The sequence below is a fragment of the Pseudophryne corroboree genome, chromosome 5 (genome assembly GCF_028390025.1).
Source record: "Pseudophryne corroboree isolate aPseCor3 chromosome 5, aPseCor3.hap2, whole genome shotgun sequence".
Classification (NCBI taxonomy): domain Eukaryota; kingdom Metazoa; phylum Chordata; class Amphibia; order Anura; family Myobatrachidae; genus Pseudophryne; species Pseudophryne corroboree.
Genome location: NC_086448.1, coordinates 446617957 through 446637856, shown reverse-complemented (window position 1 = coordinate 446637856; position 19900 = coordinate 446617957). Strand labels below are relative to the sequence as shown.

Sequence of the window (19900 nt, the reverse complement as noted above, 5' to 3'; positions counted from 1 at the left end):
AATGCTGCTGAATGCGGCTTTTGGGATTAGAATAACTCAAAATCCTCTGGCTCCATAACTTCTTCCTCTTTAAAGTTTAGGACCTCCTTTAACGCTTCAATAAGGGAATCTGGACCCGTAACTGCTGTATCCTCTTCCTGAGAATCTGCTTCCAGGGTAGCTTCAATCAACTCACCTTCCTCTGCATCAATGAGACCATCCTCCTCCTCTGACCCTTCTGCCTTGCGCACATTGGTTACTGCTTGTGCAGGCGGTGTCATTCTGATCATAAATTCTTCCATAGTCTTTGAGAATCCCACAGCCCAAATTTTTTTTAAGATGGCTGCAAATGGAAATGTCTAGCAGCTTCTATGTATAAACAGACCCTGTGCCGCTGTCTATGTCAATTCAGACCTATTGCAAGAATGTATTTTATTGTACTAACTGGGGCTGCTGCCTGCCGTGCAGCGCGTCTCGTTAAGGTGCTCAGCTCCTGCAGCCACAAGGCTATGTGCTCTGAGGGCAGCATTTGTCCGCCTCCACGGACTCGCTGGGACCGCGGCTACGTACCCCGCTGCCCGGCATGTCTATGGAGAAGTCGTCCAGCGCCGCCTCCCCCCCCCCCTGCGCGTGCGTGTGGCTATTAGCACCAAGGCAATCCTGACTCTGGTCACGCCCGCCAGCCTCCTGAGCTCCTTAATGCTACCTCCAACTGGCATCCCCCCGCTGGCTTATGTTAAAACAGGGGAATGAATGCTGGTCCGGAAACCTATCCTTAGGGTATAGAGGCTTCTAGCTGGTGCTAACCCATAGTCCTAGTGAAATTTTTCTTCAGGGTCTTGTGGCTACCAGTACTCACTGTCTCCTTAGTCCCATGGAAGTGCTGTGGATCTCCTGAATAGAGATGCAGGTCCCTTCAGAAGGGATCTTTGTCTCTCAGCAATATACAGCTTTGTCCCCCTTTTATTAGGTTGACGCGGCTTACTTACAAACTGATTTAGCTCTTTCTTCTTCAAGGAGCAGTAGCTCCAATGTGCTGTACCTCCAGCACAATTTTTAAACTGAGGGATGAGGGGCGTGAAGGGGGAGGAGTCGGCTGTGTAGACAATGTTTAATTTTTAAATTGTGCCACACCTCCGGTTTGCAAACTTCACACCCTGCTGTATAAGCTGTTCCAGTGTCCCCTAGTGGATGAAAGAGAAATACAGCCTGATGTATCTATAGGCTCAACGATTGGTCGCACCAACGTAACTTGAACAACCTCCTTACTAGGTGCAGAATATCTGTCAGAGTATTGCCTCCAGTCTACGCAATGAAGCATCTTCAGTCTTCAGGTCACAACCAGTTGAGTGAGACACCTGCATCAATCCCGCAACATGCCCATAAAACGGACTATCTCCATGTGTCCGCATAGCTGCCTCCCAGTCACCGCCTGGGAATGGCAAATACAATTTCAAGACATTTCAGAGACCGTGCGTCTCTCAACCAACACTGCACAGCAGAAAACCGCTCAATCACGTCCGACATCAGCACTACATCCAACTTAAGCTGGATACACGCTATAAGATTATCTGTCCATTCTTTCTGGTTGGAGCCAGTAATACATGGGAGAGAATGACAATCAACCATTTGCTCCCAAAAGCCAGGTACATTTAATAGATTTTCGTTCCAACCAGAAAGATTGGACAGATGATCTTATAGTGTGTATCTAGCTTTAGAATCAGGCCCTGCTGTGAGCAATGGCCCATTTGGTCTATCAGCACCTAGAACTATGGAGAATGGGAATGGTACACCGTTCAGATCCAGTTGATTCTCTTAAAACAAAAATTGTATAGCAAAAGGAGTTAATTTGTCAGCATAACCCAGCACTGCCTCCATGCTAATATAATGCAGAGCTGTTTAGGTGTTCCAGCTGCACGACCACACAATTGGTATGCTCACCATGTCTGACTCTCTGTGTCTCATACAGCTGGATAAGTTTCAGGATCCAAGGAGGATGATGGACAAGACCTGCTTCTTCTGTCTGCTTCTGAATGGCAGCTTCTAGCTCCGGATAACCTGCTTTATCCAGGGTTATTCCAGGGAACAAGTCATTAATCAGGCTCATAAACAAAGGTTCATCTTCATCCACCTATGGAGATATATAAGAGTCAATACATTATGTAGCGAAAGCAGCAAAGACAGATCATTTAGAAAGTCATATGTATTATACTATTGTTTGCAGCTCCTACAATTGCCATTTGACCATGAGCTAATGAGGTTGATATTTTATTTTGAAATCACAGTATTTAAAAAAAGAAAACAATTAGTCAAATAATATAAAAGAAGTATTAAGCACAGGATCTGTCAGACAACTGCACAAATCCACAAAAGTTACATATTGCCACTAGCACAGCTCGTTATTTTTACCAGGCACACGAATCACACAGAGCTCAGCTGGTCATTAAAATGGCAATGTCAAAATGTAATGATATTGGGGGATTATTTTTGGTTTGAAAAGTGTTATCGGCTTAGAATACTGTCTATATAGTAACAAAAAAAAAAAAAAGCATAGAATAAGTATTGTGAATGACACACATTGTACAGTTATTGCTGGAACATTTTACATTTCCTATATAAAATAAAATGATTTGTGTTGGACAATAAAGGAAAATATCACAGTCTCACACTTTGATCTGATTGTGGGCTATCATGGATGAAGAACACCTGCAATTCATATTGCCTCCTATTTATAGCTACTGACAGTGGCACATTTTACATCTTGTAGTACAGTGCAGTATTTTGTATATTTCAAAGGGGTAACTATATAGTAACCTTAAACTGACAAGTGTAAAAGATAATTAATGGAGATAGAAATTATTTTAATCTTTCTCTTCACAAGTCAGTTGTGATATTATCAATGATATATTTAATCAATGATTGTAAAATTAAATTGAGCGTATAACAAAACCAATTTCTCACTTTAAAAAGTACATTCTCTAACTTCTTAAAGCATCTTCCTAAAAAGAATGTAAGTTGACATTGTGTCATAAAGAACAGAAAATAATCTGAAATGCGAACTTGTCGGAAACAAATCCAGTTTCTGCAAGTGTGCAACCTGCTATGTCAACACTATGTCACATTGCTAGCTGGCCCTCTGTATAAGTATCTAGAAGAAAACCCACCAGTTTTGACAAGTTCATGTCACGGAGAACTCTCATTACTACAGTCTTCTCTGGTTCATCAGGGTTGGATCTTTTCACTGCCCCCAGAGTTCGGAGGACAGACAGAATATTCCTCAATCCAAAGTCATAATGAACCTGAAATGAAAAGAAATATGTATACATTTCCCGGCATAACCGTGATTACACTGTATACAGTATATTAGTTTTATGTGTGAAGCTTTAAAACTCTATGCAAATGATATCACCACTATTGTCATGAATATGATACAACACTAAGACTGGGTACACACTATGCAATACAGCTGTGTCCACCCTCATCTTTGCTGTGATCAGTTCGTACATGCAAATGGATCGCGGTAGAGACTAGTTGCACCCACTCACTATTAGTATATGCAGTCCAATGAAAGCGGGTGTGTACGCGCGTGCACTCCATTAGACACTGTAGTCACGGTAAACGAGTTGTGTTTGCCGCGGATTGCGCTAAACATGAGCTTAGCCTCATCTGTATATCATTTGTACAGCCGGCGAATGATATATCGCTAGTGTATTGGTGGGCAATATGTCTGTAAATTATGTCTTACTCCCTGTGCAGTACGGCCTACACCGAAATACCACACAGATATATCGGTGCATCTGTATCTGTGTATAGGTGACTCACCAACCGACCCATTGTGGGGCTGCAGGAAACGCCAACATCACAACTGGGCGGGCAAATTTTTGGTTTGAAATTTAATAGCTCGTCCAGTTGTGATGTCTGGCCAGAGAAATCAAACGGCCAATTGGTTAGTGTGTATAGCTTATAAAATTGGTTGGTGGGATGGTCGGCTGAAGGGTAGCTCAGGTATGTACCCTCACAAGACCTCTTTATTCATTGCACTCGTATACTCTTATAAGCTACCTGTATATTTAATTTTTACTTCATATTTTTAACTATTTGATGCTGCTGTGTATCCCATCTCTCTGTGTTTATTGAAAACTCAATAAACATAAAAAATAAAATAAACTGTAGGCAAGAGCTTTGCTTGTTCCATGTAATTGGAATATATATCTCTATCATTGCAGGATTTTGCACTGTGTGACAAGAACACAGAGATCTAACACATTACAATCATCTGTAGTTATACTTGTCACATCAATGCACTTGTAACTTTCATGTCTACGAAATGTAATAACCACTGAAAGAATTTGATTTAAATAGCAGTATAATAAGTGAAATCCTCCACAATATGACACTTTTATGGACTTTATTTAGCTTGCATGTTCATAGGAAAAATGTTAGGTCAACCAACAAACTGCAATTGTAAAGTAACATATTAATACTATGCACTTATTAGGCTGCCCCATAATTCTTATTGTTATACAGTACATACTGCTGCGCAACTGGCTGAATAACCGTTTCAAAATCAAAACAGCCTCAGTGTCTACGAGAGTTCCATAGTTTTTGGCCCACCTGCTTGGATAATTGTTCCTCGCACAACTTGTAGAGGGTATAAAATTTTCGACTGAGTATTTGGTTGTCTCGGAAGCCAGCACTGGCCAGTTTTACTCTCATAATGATAGCACGGTCTGGTACCATCATTGCCACTGTACGGAATTGAACTTTTAAATTTTCAGGCAGCTCCTGACGACCCGCATAGCCTGGATTCTATCAGACATAAAATAAAGGTTTGGAAACAAACGAACACCTTTAAATTCTACCAAGACATCATTATATAACTTTACACCATTTAACTTAACGCTAAATCATTTTTAATTATTTCTCTCATTTTTTTTTTTTAAATAATTTCATCAGATATTTTCTAATCCAGCCCAGATTTGATTCTTCCAGAATAATCCACAGTATAGTCATCTGTGGATTTACACTGGATTACCTGATGTACTGCATCTAGAGGTATTCTGCCTTCTTTGTCTGTGAATGTGATCACTGTTTACTCTCAAAATATAGCCTGCATCTTGACTACTGTGTGTCAGGAAGAAGAGTGCAAAGGGAACTTTTTTTTAATTTGTCAATATAGAACTGATGGTAGTAATACAAAATGAAAATGGGTCAGCAGAGGAAATGATAAACTGTGAAGACAGTTTTATATGGAAAAGATACTGCTCATCCGCAGCCACAGGCTGAGATAAAGTAAATGTAACACAAACCTGTTCCTGATCTTTGCTCCCCACTAAGGGTAAGGATAAAAGCCCACTGACAGCTAGTACTGTAGGCAGGGGCGGAAATGCTGGAGACAATGGAGTCAGTTGCCGCCGGGCCCCAGCCATGTAGGGAGCACTTGTACTCCATTGTCTCACCTGCTCCCAGCCCAGGTCACCAGCAGCGACGGCGCTGGGCTGTTCACTAAGCATCAGTCATCTGATGCCTGCAACGGCTGTGGCTCTTATTAGCTGCAGCCGGCGCTATCTCTCTGAACACACATCTCTCAATTGCTGCACTCCCCTTACCGGTGGTGAATATCAGAGTATCGGACTACAGTCTTGGCAGCCAGTGTAACTCCTCCTGCTATCTCACCTATCCTCCTTGCCAGGCACTAGTGCAGACAGAAGCTCCGCCTCCCACATGAGAAATGCTCCGTCTGTACTACTGTTAGCGTGAAGGCATGCTACTGGTCTTCCACAAGATGCTTTGTCTGTACAACTGCTAGCATGAATACATGCTGCTGTGTCTACTGAAAGATGCTCCTTCTGTAGTACTGCTGGCATGAAGGCATGCTGCTGTATCTACTAAAAGATGCTCCTTCTGTAGTACTGCTAGCATGGAGGCATGCTGCTGTGTCTATTGAAAGACGCTTTGTCCTTACTACTGGTAGCATGAAGGCATGCTGCTACTCTGTCTATACTGTTGATAGCATGAAGGCATGCTGCTGTGTCTACTGCAATATGTTCTGCTTGTACTACTGCTAGCATGAAAGCAGGCAGCAGTGTCTACTGCAAGATCCTCTGTATTGCTGTTAGCATGAAGGCATGCTGCTGTGTCTCCTGCAAGATACTCTGTCTGTATTACTGTTAGCATGAAGGCATGCAGTTGTGTCTACTGCCAGATACTCTGTCTGTACTACTGTTAGCATGAAGGCATGCAGCTGTGTCTCCTGCAAGATACTCTGTCTGTACTACTGTTAGCATGAAGGCATGCTGCTGTGTCTCCTGCAAGATACTTTCTTTATTACTGTTAGCATGAAGGCATGCTGCTGTGTCTCCTGCAAGATACTCTGTCTGTACTACTGTTAGCATGAAGATATGCTGCCGTGTCTCCTGCAAGATACTCTGTCTGTATTACTGTTAGCATGAAGGCATGCTGCTGTGACCCCTGCAAGATACCCTGTCTGTATTACTGTTAGCATGAAGGCATGCAGCTGTGTCTCCTGCAAGATACTCTGTCTGTATTACTGTTAGCATGAAGGCATGCTGCTGTGTCTCCTGCAAGATACTCTGTCTGTATTACTGTTAGCATGAAGGCATGCTGCTGTGTCTCCTGCAAGATACTCTGTCTGTATTACTGTTAGCATGAAGGCATGCTGCTGTGTCTCCTGCAAGATACTGTCTTTATTACTGTTAGCCTGAAGATATGCTGCTGTGTCTCCTGCAAGATACTCTGTCTGTATTACTGTTAGCATGAAGGCATGCAGCTGTGTCTCCTGCAAGATACTCTGTCTGTATTACTGTTAGCATGAATGCATGCTGCTGTGTCTCCTGCAAGATACTCTGTCTGTATTACTGTTAGCATGAAGGCATGCTGCTGTGTCTCCTGCAAGATACTGTCTTTATTACTGTTAGCCTGAAGATATGCTGCTGTGTCTCCTGCAAGATACTCTGTCTGTATTACTGTTAGCATGAAGGCATGCAGCTGTGTCTCCTGCAAGATACTCTGTCTGTATTACTGTTAGCATGAATGCATGCTGCTGTGTCTCCTGCAAGATACTCTGTCTGTACTACTGTTAGCATGAATGCATGCTGCTGTGTCTCCTGCAAGAAACTGTCTTTATTACTGTTAGCATGAAGATATGCTGCTGTGTCTCCTGCAAGATACTCTGTCTTTATTACTGTTAGCATGAAGGCATGCTACTGTGTCTCCTGCAAGATACTCTGTCTGTATTACTGTTAGCATGAAGGCATGCTGCTGTGTCCCCTGCAAAATACTCTGTCTGTATTACTGTTAGCATGAAGGCATGCAGCTGTGTCTCCTGCAAGATACTCTGTCTGTATTACTGTTAGCATGAAGGCATGCAGCTGTGTCTCCTGCAAGATACTCTGTCTGTATTACTGTTAGCATGAAGATATGCTGCTGTGTCTCCTGCAAGAAACTGTCTTTATTACTGTTAGCATGAAGATATGCTGCTGTGTCTCCTGCAAGATACTCTGTCTTTATTACTGTTAGCATGAAGGCATGCTGCTGTGTCTCCTGCAAGATACTCTGTCTGTATTACTGTTAGCATGAAGGCATGCAGCTGTGTCTCCTGCAAAATACTCTGTCTGTATTACTGTTAGCATGAAGGCATGCAGCTGTGTCTCCTGCAAGATACTCTGTCTGTATTACTGTTAGCATGAAGGCATGCAGCTGTGTCTCCTGCAAGATACTCTGTCTGTATTACTGTTAGCATGAAGATATGCTGCTGTGTCTCCTGCAAGAAACTGTCTTTATTACTGTTAGCATGAAGATATGCTGCTGTGTCTCCTGCAAGATACTCTGTCTTTATTACTGTTAGCATGAAGGCATGCTGCTGTGTCTCCTGCAAGATACTCTGTCTGTATTACTGTTAGCAGAAATGCATCATGCATGCTGCTGTGTCTCCTGCAAGATACTCTGTCTGTATTACTGTTAGCATGAAGGCATGCTGCTGTGTCTCCTGCAAGAAACTGTCTGTATTACTGTTAGCATGAAGATATGCTGCTGTGTCTCCTGCAAGAAACTGTCTTTATTACTGTTAGCATGAAGATATGCTGCTGTGTCTCCTGCAAGATACTCTGTCTTTATTACTGTTAGCACGAAGGCATGCTGCTGTGTCTCCTGCAAGATACTCTGTCTGTACTACTGTTAGCATTAAGGCATGCTGCTGTGTCTCCTGCAAGATACTCTGTCTGTATTACTGTTAGCATGAAGATATGCTGCTGTGTCTCCTGCAAGATACTCTGTCTGTATTACTGTTAGCATGAAGGCATGCTGCTGTGTCTCCTGCAAGATACTGTCTTTATTACTGTTAGCCTGAAGATATGCTGCTGTGTCTCCTGCAAGATACTCTGTCTGTATTACTGTTAGCATGAAGGCATGCAGCTGTGTCTCCTGCAAGATACTCTGTCTGTATTACTGTTAGCATGAATGCATGCTGCTGTGTCTCCTGCAAGATACTCTGTCTGTACTACTGTTAGCATGAATGCATGCTGCTGTGTCTCCTGCAAGAAACTGTCTTTATTACTGTTAGCATGAAGATATGCTGCTGTGTCTCCTGCAAGATACTCTGTCTTTATTACTGTTAGCATGAAGGCATGCTGCTGTGTCTCCTGCAAGATACTCTGTCTGTATTACTGTTAGCATGAAGGCATGCTGCTGTGTCTCCTGCAAGAAACTGTCTTTATTACTGTTAGCATGAAGATATGCTGCTGTGTCTCCTGCAAGATACTCTGTCTTTATTACTGTTAGCATGAAGGCATGCAGCTGTGTCTCCTGCAAGATACTCTGTCTGTATTACTGTTAGCATGAAGGCATGCTGCTGTGTCTCCTGCAAGATACTCTGTCTGTATTACTGTTAGCATGAAGGCATGCTGCTGTGTCTCCTGCAAGAAACTGTCTTTATTACTGTTAGCATGAAGATATGCTGCTGTGTCTCCTGCAAGATACTCTGTCTGTATTACTGTTAGCAGGAATGCATCATGCATGCTGCTGTGTCTCCTGCAAGATACTCTGTGTTGCACTGACAATGGATGAGGACTACTCTGTTACAATTACATTTATTTACATTTCTATTGCAGAAGACTCTCATTTTACACAACAAATAGCATTAGCAGAGTTCCTAAATATATCCGGATACAGGCTTACATATACTTACCATAGTTAAAAATATACCAAATTCTCTGTCCATGTCAACAACATCTCCATCTGTGAATATAAACTGGCTTTTCTTGTTCTTTTTGCACTGTAAGACTATGTAAATCTGTTGTGCAGCCACTGATAGCACAGGCAACTCAATGCGATTGAACTCATCAAAGCAGCCCCAAGCACCGGACTGTGCCAAACCTGTGCCAAACACAAATCAAAGGACCGTAAATCACAGGCCCACCAGGACTTTTTTCCATATAGAACACATTCAAAATAATGGCATGTTTAGGTTAGCAGTCCCTAATAGTGCAAATTCATCCCTTAATTAAACTCTACAGTGAAACTGTACATTATGTTCTTTCCGTGAGAACAATGATGGATAATGCTTACTGATAATGTAGCCATTATGATTTCTGTTTTAAGTTTATTGATAAAGATACATTTGAAATATATAGTATACTAATGGGGAAGTAACAAACGGAGCCGTGATGGCATAAGAGAGATAAGTATGTGCGAGCACCTTTCACCGAAGGAAGAGGCTTAAACTACATCAATACCATGCACTGTGTGACAAATCTCATCCCCATCACATTTAAGAAGCAGGATTTTGCCTGTAAGGAAGGTGCTCCTTAGAATTGTGGAAGAAAACAATGGAAGAGAATATTACTTGTGCAGGCTCCTCTCGGGGATACATTTTTATGATAACATGACCTTGGACACTTTCTTTGCGCTTTCATAAGGAGGAAATGCTTTTCCATTCAGTTCTTCCCTTAAGCTTTTAAATACTTTCATCCAGAAATACTTGCATTAGGATTCAGAAAGCATTGAATTAAATGACTGCAGACGTCTGTTAACCCTTTTGATGCAGAGGGCGACAAATAAGGACTGTTGTATATAATTTGGCAAGGTCACAGTCCAGGTACTGGCAGCATTCTGCTTTGGAGACACAAAGCAGCTGAATGCATGAACTGACACTAGGTTTAGACAGTCTAATTACTTAACTCTGCTGCTTGCTAATCATTTCATATAGATCTCTACATCTTTCTTCAGCGCCAATTTACAGAGACTGCATATGAATATTTTGCTCAATATTTAAATGGGACACTGGCCACTGAATTATTTATCAATATTACAGTCACTTATACTGTGTATGCTCTCATTGTAGTGTGCATTTACAAGTCAGGGTGCAGGAATAGGTATGTGATAGATAGGCACTTTATTTTCCAGCCTCAGCAGAAGATTCCAAGTAGCAGAACAGGGCACAATAGCTACCTGTACAGAAATGTGAAAAGATTTTTATTTTAAAGTGTCTATGGGTCTAATTCAGTTGTGGTTGGAGGTGGCATCGTTGCTGCTTACTAGTATGGTAATGCAGCAGCAGGCGTCTGGTATAAGTAGACGCCTTCTTGCTTGCATTACTGCGACACCATCAGCCAGCTGAGTGACCCACGGGATCATGCAAGCCGGCAGCCGCGGTTCCTACTAAAAGGCCAGGGAATCTCCGTCTTCCGAAAGAGATCCTAACATCTGCACTCCCACAAAATGGTGGCAACACGCCTGTGCGGTCGGAAACTGAATCCTTCACCCGCCCCCAAACAGTTATTATTATTATCCTTTATTTATATGGCGCCACAAGGGTTCCGCAGCGCCCAATTACAGAGTACATATGCACATAATCAAAACAGGAAAACAGTGACTTACAGTTGAAAACAATATAGGACAAGTACAGGGTAACTAAGCATAACTACACCAGTAAATGACAGAGATAAGTTCCAGGTGGCCAAAAAACTGCGTGATTTGGGCAGTTGAGGATTAATAAAGTAAGAAAAGGATAAGCACATGAGGGAAGAGGGCCCTGCTCGCGAGAGCTTACATTGCTGTCAATCTAGTGACATCTGCAGCCATAGTGAGTCCACCGAAGCAGGATCCATACTGCACATGCGCAGTACACGTCCAGCGCATGTGCAAAGTACCAAACATCGGTACATTGCGCTATGTGCCTCAGATCCAGTGGGATCTGAATTAGACCCTATATTACTTACATTTTGCCTGGCGAGAAGTATTACATAAAATACATCTGTATATACAGTACTGTATTGTGGCATTAAAATTGCTACCGTAGGAGTACTTTACTGCATGTACTTTATATTCTTATTTGGGGCTAACACTATTTACACTGCCAGCTATACTTTTAACATGGTTTTTAAAATGGAGAATAGTCTTACGCTCTACTTTGTAATCGTTCTCCACTCAGTTATTTAAATATATTCAAATTAAATGCACCATTAATTTATATATGTGCCAAATATTTTCAAATTTGCTTTTCTGTGAATTTTAATTTGTTTAATTGAATCTATTCAATCTCTATGACTACAGATTCAGTAATCACATGCACATTGACCTATTCTGCACTGCCATCTACTGGCTGTTACCATGATATTCCAAGAAAAAACAACAGATTTAACCTGTACATCATGAACAGTGGGGGTCATTCCGTGTTGTTCGCTCGTTATTTTTTTCTCGCAACGGAGCAATTAGTCGCTAATGCGCATGCGCAATGTCCGCAGTGCCACTGCGCCAAGTAAATTTGCTATGCAGTTAGGTATTTTACTCACGGCATTACGAGGATTTTTCTTCGTTCTGGTGATCGGAGTGTGATTGACAGGAAGTGGGTGTTTCTGGGCGGAAACTGGCCGTTTTATGGGAGTGTGTGAAAAAACGCTACCGTTTCTGGGAAAAACGCGGGAGTGGCTGGAGAAACGGAGGAGTGTCTGGGCGAACGCTGGGTGTGTTTGTGACGTCAAACCAGGAACGACACTGACTGAACTGATCGCAGATGCCGAGTAAGTCTGGAGCTACTCAGAAACTGCTAAGAAGTGTCTATTCGCAATTCTGCTAATCTTTCGTTCGCAATTTTGCTAAGCTAAGATTCACTCCCAGTAGGCGGCGGCTTAGCGTGTGCAAAGCTGCTAAAAGCAGCTTGCGAGCGAACAACTCGGAATGACCCCCAGTGTACCATGGACCTTATTCAGCTTCAGTTGCAGTTTTGCTAATTTACCGCAACTGCTAGCACTCATATGCTGGGCCCCAGGCTAATGGCATGCTAATGGCCGCCAGCAATGCGTTCACAATTGCATTGCATCGAAGCCCTCACAAAACAAGGGAAGCCCCCTGCCTGCACAGCCCGGCCATAATACCCGTCGCAGCTTCCGTACATGACGTCATGGGGCCGCTCTGAAAACGGTCCCGACCTGCCTGCGTTCCTATCGCCACACCCACGCAACACCATGTTGCACCTCCGAACGCCCCGAGAACGCATCTGTCTCTCAATTAGGCAGAGGTGTTCGCATCACTCGGAAACGCGCAGAATGGGCCCTGCACGTGCACACTGGCCCGAAAATAAGGCCCCATATCCACATTGGGTTAAAAAAGGCTCTGAGGAGAAAAGATTTTCAGACAAAAACAGAAATTTTGGTTATATTGATAGCCAAGTAGTTTTGGACATTAGGAAATTAAACAGATCAAGTTTAATGAAGCCAATAACACATGTGTAGTCAGGGAAGCCTTATGTATATCAAGATATGGTCAATGTGATCAAATTTCTTAAAATGCACAAAAGCTCATTAGATAGGTCATGCTCTACACTTTTCTTTAAGATTTTCAGGAATCCCAAGTATCAGTACGCAAAAATTAGGCTATTTTCCCACTCATGCGCAAGGCTAGATAATGCAAAATGATTTTATGGTTTGAAAATCATACCTTTGTATATACGGCCCAGACCCCTGTAATCCATCTGGTCAGAACAGTTGAACACAACCACATATTTCCCAAGACACTTGCCCATGTCCTTAGTGGTTTCAGTCTTTCCCGTTCCAGCAGGCCCTGCTGGTGCTCCACCCATGCTCATTCCCAGTGCCTGAGACAGGGTAATGTAACATCTGCAAAAGTCAGGAATGAGAAGTACGGAGAAGTAGTAAGCCTTTATAACAAATGCAGAATGGCTCAAGAATAAATGGGGAAAAAAAACCTGCAACTGGATTCATCATAATTCTGTCAACTTACTTTCTTTTTGGATGAAATTATCCCTTTTTCAGAACGAATATATATAGATAAATAATTAACTCCACTCCTGTATTATAAAAGCATGCAGAACTCTCTTCGCCTGGCTACAAGTCTAAACGGAATAACCCCACTTAGACCACCTTCATTACTGGGGTAATAGCTTTCAGAAAAGAATACTTCTGCGCAAAGCACAGGTTACTATTCCCAATCGTAGTCCATGTGGATGGTAAATCTAGCAAAAGTTGAAAAATATGTGAAAAGCCCCCAAAAAACATGTGGACCACCCCGTATGTGTTTTGACCACTGTCATGTTGACCTTTTGAAGCTGTCAACATTTTGAACCTGACGACCTTAAGCACTGTCGACCTTTTGACCCTGTCGACCTAATGCATGTTGACCATACGGTGATGACCTGTTGACTGTCTATCTAGACACTGTTGATCTATCATCCGGATACCCTCCAATGCCTACAGGACTCAGAAGACTGCAGTTCTAACTAACAGATGCTTTTTACATATTTTAGTTTTAAACAATGTCAAAAATCATCAATGTGTGATATAGACCCTGAAACACAAAATCGATCAAAAATCTACCCAACATCAACCAAAAATCGATCAACATCATTCCAAATCGACTGTTATTAAATATACCCCCTAGCTTTATAAGGATGTAGTCAGATAAATGACAAATGAGAACGAATGAGGGGTGTCCAGTGAGGGTCACTGATGGAGTACCAAATGGGCAAAGTGAGTGGTCTGTAGATATATATACAATTGCTTGTGGGGTATTCCAAATGTGTCATGTGCAGCCCAGTGCCACCTCCACCCCCTAAACCTGTGACATCATGATGTCATGCCTTGGGGGCGGGCCTGTCGACTCTAGGAAACAGAGAAACTGCCCTTGGATGCTCCAGATGGCTCTGCAGATCTGCCGTTCCAGGCACCCTGCAAGACACATGCAGTGACCATGCCGCTCTCAAAGCACTGTACAATATTATCACTTGTACACCTCTAGTTACAGCCCTGCAGGGGGGTGTTTGAGTCTACAAATACAAATGGTTCCTCTGCAACATAATCACCAAGCTTATGCAATACTTGAAGGTGTTGATTATGCAGCTTTGTGCACTGCTGCTTCAGCTGGAAGATATCACAAAATGTTTCACTAAGATTTAGCTAATTATCCGTGTTAATTGCAATATATTAGAATTAGTCTCCTGTAGGGGCTGTTTAAATTAGTCAGCCTCCTCCTTCATGAGAGGGACCAAAGTCTCTTTAAGGGCCTTTACAATGTTTTTGTTGGATGCCAGGAGATCTGAGGAAGCTGCAACCATGAAGGGAGAGGTGAATGGAGAAGGGGATTCAGAAGATGTATGAGAAATGGTCCTGGGTAACTCTACCAGTAACAGAATCACCTTTTTACAATGATAAACTCTATTCACCATACAATTCCCACCATTAATGTAAACAAATCATCATAATCAGTGTTCTCCCCAGGCTTTGTTTTTCAGAAAAAATCCCCTGCCGTCCGGCACCGGCACTCTCACCTCTGGGCACAGTGATGCATCCAAAAGTGGTCCTCCCCAGGAAGCTAATCAGACACCAGAGGCAGCTGGCCGAGCAGCGGGACCTGTGTGTATCGTATCCGGCTAACCCTGCCCACATAGTGATGTAGCCCCATCTACAGCCGCTCACCACGATAATAACATAATCAAGCAGCAGCTGTGTCAGTGCCGGTGGCGCCTAGGGAGTGCACATAGTGACAGAGGAGGTCCGAGTGGAGAGACCAGTGCTGGCAGAGAGGATGCCCCAGTCCAGCACAGGCTGCATTGGTGGGAGCTGGTTCAGCCCCAGCTGAGGATCTGCTCATGCTACTGTCTGGGGAAGAGAAGCCCCCCCCCCCCCGAGCCTGCGGGCATGTAGCAGTGTGTGATGGTGGAGCAGGAGCTGAAGAATGTGCTGCAGAAGTTCGGGAGGTACAGGCAGCACTGCGAGCAGAGCCTGGAGGAACTGATCAAGTACACAGGGGGCTGAAGAGGGAGATCCTGCAGGTGGTTGGTAAGATTCAGGGTCCAGGAGTAACAGGTATGGCGAGGGAAAGGGGGGAGCAGTACGACAGACTTTTGGGTGGGTTACAGAGACAGATGGGTGGGAGATGATTGCTGTCAGAGCAGTATGACAGATGGGGGGATGCTGTCAGAGCAGTATCACAGGCCTAAGGATGGGGGTGTAGTTAGAGCAGTATGACAGATAGAGGGGTGCTGTGAAAGCAGTATAACAGGCCTGTGGGTAGGGGTCGCCATGTACAATGCATTGTTCTCCCCAGGCTGTATCTTTCTGGCGGTCAGCCCAGCAATAATCCCCTGCTGCCTGGCACCAGCACTCACCCCTCCTGGCACAGTGAATATCCTGGCATAGTGACGCGTCTGAAAGCTGGGATGCACTGACGTCAACACGGTGTGACTTTTGGACACGTCACGTGTTTGTTACAGGGGGGAAATCTGTGTAGATGGCAATTGGGGGCAGTATCTAGGCTAGCTATAAGTCAAGACAGCAAGTGGGAACAGTATCTGGGAGCTGCTAAAAAAATATTTCCATCCACAAAGCAACTGGGCAGTGGGGGTAATTCCAAGTTGATCGCAGCAGGAATTTTGTTAGCAGTTGGGCAAAACCATGTGCACTGCAGGGGAGGCAGATATAACATGTGCAGAGAGAGATAGATTTGGGTGTGGTGAGTTAAATCTGCAATCTAAATTGCAGTGTAAAAGTAAAGCAGCCAGTATTTACCCTGCACAGAAACAAAATAACCCACCCAAATCTAACTCTCTCTGCACATGTTATATCTGCCCCCCCTGCAGTGCACATGGTTTTGCCCAACTGCTAAAAAATTTCCTGCTGCGATCAACTTGGAATTACCCCCAGTATCAGAGAGCTCTTAAAAGACACAAATGTGTCCACAGAAAAAAAATGTGCAAAGGCCTCCACCTAGTAATTTCTTGATGCCATCAGGCTAGAAAAATTTTCAGGGGAGAACACTGATAACCCAGCAGCCAACAATAAACCCTATATAAAATACTATTGAAAGTGCTATCTATTGTTATCCTTGACAGATCAGCCTACTTTCAAAGCCAGTAATTGAATCACTATACAAGAGACATGTTACTTTGTGTGTGTATACAAAACTGATAAATTTAGCTCCCAGAATTAACTGTAGATTGTCACAATTATATTGCAAGATGGGGACATCCTGGGGATACATCTACATAAATATGGTAATTTTTGTGTAACCTGGGCACATTGTTTAATAAAGTAACAAAATCACCAAGTGGGTAATGAATATCAATTTTAATATAAAATTGAATTATGAGGTAATATCTCAAAATCTTTTTCTTTAACAGAATCAGCTTTACTGTTGTATGTTTTAATGTCACCATTTCATGGACAAATAATTATGTATGGCTGTTAAATTGCCTTATTTTCATATTAACCCTGATATTGAGATATTATGTGATCATTTAATTAAACATATATTTTTATTACTTTATAGGCAAATGTGTTATGGAACTCTAACACTATTCGTGTGAGACCCCTAGAGCCGTTGTGGGGGTCTTCCGCCAATAACAGCCCCCGCTGTTCCCTTACTGGTGTGCTTGATGTGCACACCAGTACTTAGGTTGTCACCTGGACTTAAACCTCAAGCAGTCTCCCAAGATAGGCTAGAGATCAAGTGTAACGAACAGGAACTTCACTCACTGCAGCACAGAGGATTAAGGTCAGTACTGGGTGGGGATCCCAGCCCAAACAGAGAGGGATGGTATGCAGCCACCTTTCGGATGGAATGAACACTGTGCAGTTGGTACACTCTGAAGGCTGAATACGGGAACACAGAGAACTAGACTGGCTGGCTTGCAACAGAAGCACTAACCAATAGGAAAAGGCAGCCTGGGAGTGCCTAACTGATTAACAACTGCATGCAGCTGCAGTGCTGCATGCACACCACTCACTGACAATGAGTGGTATCATTGCTAGGCAACCAGAGAAGCAGTAGCTGAGCGGCGCCCTGGTTGCCTAGAGACAAGCAGGGACTGGCGGCCCTTGCGGATCGAAAACGCAATGCCCTGGTTGCCAGGCAACAACCAGGACTCACGGGGGGAATAAGACGCTCAGAGGCTTGTGACAAAATGAAAGAACGTAGATAGTTTAAAGAGCACCAATTAATATTATTTTCTTCTATTAGCAAAATAGAGCACTTCACCTGATTAATAATGCCAGATTCTTGTACCAGCTTTGAAATATATGTTTTAAGCTCTATGTCCATTTATCATGGAATTGTGGCCTATCCCCTACCTGCAGAAGCAGCCACCATTTGGGAATTGCAAGTCCTAGATCAAGGGTTCTTAAATATAACAGAAAGCAATTAATGCAATTGATTTTTACTCAAGGTATTCATACAAGATAAACTATAATAGGTCAATGGTTAATTACTGCTCAACCAGTGAATGTATATTGATATAATGAGGTGAGCATTGGAATTCACATCACAGCAGACTTATGCACATAAGAAAATGTAAATAAAAAAAAATCTGGCATGCACACTGTAAATGTGAGCATCGCATCAGTGATATTACCATTCACACACCACAGGAAAGTGACATATCATTCTTTACAGCTCATGTCCTTCATACTGTACCTATCAGTCAGAGGAGTAATGACCAGCCTGTCAGTGCAGCCCAAGTATTCGTTGCAGTAGCTGAATTCCACATCTGTAATCTGGATGATACATTTATCTATATCTTCTATGAAATAAAATCTGGATTGCTTTTGCCATTCAAAATCTGAAACGGATCTTATATTCATACGGACCTACAATAATAAGCAAAAATAAAATGACATCTTTGATTATTATCTTTGATCAAGTCTATCATTGTCATTTCTTACTACATCTCCTACATCCTTGCAAACTAATATATTTTATGTGAACCCTTCAGTTTCACCAGATTCAGTATGGATATTTTGATGGTCAGAATACAGACAGTGGCATCCCGACCATCAGAATCCAGACAGCCCCCCAGAAAGTACCCTAAGCCTCCCCTGCCCCCTACCTTAACCCTCCTTTGTAGGTGCCTAACCCTCCCCTTGAAAGTGCCTAACCCTAGCCCCCACCCCTCCCCGGTACCTAACCATAACCTCTCTCTCTTAACACTCTAACCCTTCTCCTAATGTCTAAACCTAACTTCCCACCCCCCGTGGCAGGATGGGAGCGCGTACACGATCGGTATTCCAGGCGTCAGTATTCTGTCAGTATTCTGACACTGGGATCCCGACCTCTGTCGGGACTTTGATGCCTGTCTTATTATTTATTTATTACCAGTTATTAATATAGCGCACACATATTCCGCAGCGCTTTACAGAGAGAATATTTGGCCATTCACATCGGTCCCTGCCCCAGTGGAGCTTACAATCTATATTCCCTACCACATGTACACGTGCACACATTCATACTAGGGTTAATTTTTGTTGGAATCCAATTAACCTACCAGTATATTTTTGGATTGTGGGAGGAAATCGGAGTACCCGGAGGAAACCCACGCAAGTACGAGGAGAATATACAAACTCCGCACAGGTAGAGCCATGGTGGGAATAGAACCCATGACCTCAGTGCTGTGAGGCAGTAATGCTAACCATTACACCGTCCGTACTGCCCCTGTCTTATGCCGTCGTTCGGGATTCCGGCATCAGTATTTTGGCTACCAGGATCTCGTCCTGCGACATTTTAACTGCATCCTGTTTCACCACATTACTGCAACATCCAAGAATTCGTGCTGGTCAACATTTTCTCACCATGAACATATACAAATGGTCCTTTAAGTACAGACTGGCATATTTATCCCAGTATAGACAGATAAAAAATTGAGAGGAGGGTGCATTTTACCTCAGTGCTAAATTGCGCTGTAAAAACCATAGCTGTCAGTATTGTGTGCACGATGCAAAAGCAATGAGCATTTTCTCTACATATTGGTTCCCTTTGCTTTAGAACGTGGTTTATCCAGGTGCAAATCTGCAGCCTTTAGCTGGACAGGCTCTTGAATGTGACTAATATTGATCACACCCAGCAATATGGATATACTGACTTCATATCACCATGTCCACCTGCCCAAAATGACTGGCATGCCCGTAAATATGGTTGGCAGAGGATTGTTATCTGTTTATATGCACATGCATCTGCCAAACATAATGTCAGATCACTGGTGATCCAGTTATCCGCTTCGTGAGTTGCCAAATTGGGAACAAATCATACTACTTATTGGAGGTTATTCAGATGTGGAAGCAAACCAAAGAAGCAAGCAATTGCAGATGTAACATATACAGAGAGGGGAGGCATTTGAAATGCCGCCTGTAGAGATCCCAGTGCTCACCATACCGACGCTGGAATCCCAACAGCCGGCATACCGACAACTATTCTCTCTCTTGGGGTGTCCAAGATACCCCTGGAGGGAGCATAAATAGTGTGGCGCGCGTAGCGCACCACTGTGCCCGCAGCATGGCGAGCGCAACAAGCCCGCAAGGGGCTCTTTTGCGCTCACTCCGCTGCCTGCATGCCCGCAGTTGAGATCCCGGCGCCGGGATGCTGGGAGCCAGGGTCCCAAGCGCCGGCATAACATACTGCA

General features: G+C 43.3%; 1 protein-coding gene across 1 annotated transcript in view; it reads right to left on the bottom strand.

Moving 5' to 3' along the window:
* The window catches only part of LOC134929613 (dynein axonemal heavy chain 5-like), an 837675-nt gene that overhangs the window by 446616 nt on the left and 371159 nt on the right, over positions 1-19900 (bottom strand). Inside the window, exons 41-46 of the mRNA XM_063925200.1 lie at positions 17923-18095; positions 12934-13112; positions 9185-9372; positions 4594-4788; positions 3144-3278; positions 1921-2110 (exon numbers count right to left, since the gene is read on the bottom strand). Of these exons, the coding sequence (XP_063781270.1) occupies positions 1921-2110; positions 3144-3278; positions 4594-4788; positions 9185-9372; positions 12934-13112; positions 17923-18095 (1060 nt within the window). The remainder of the gene's footprint in view (positions 1-1920; positions 2111-3143; positions 3279-4593; positions 4789-9184; positions 9373-12933; positions 13113-17922; positions 18096-19900) is intronic.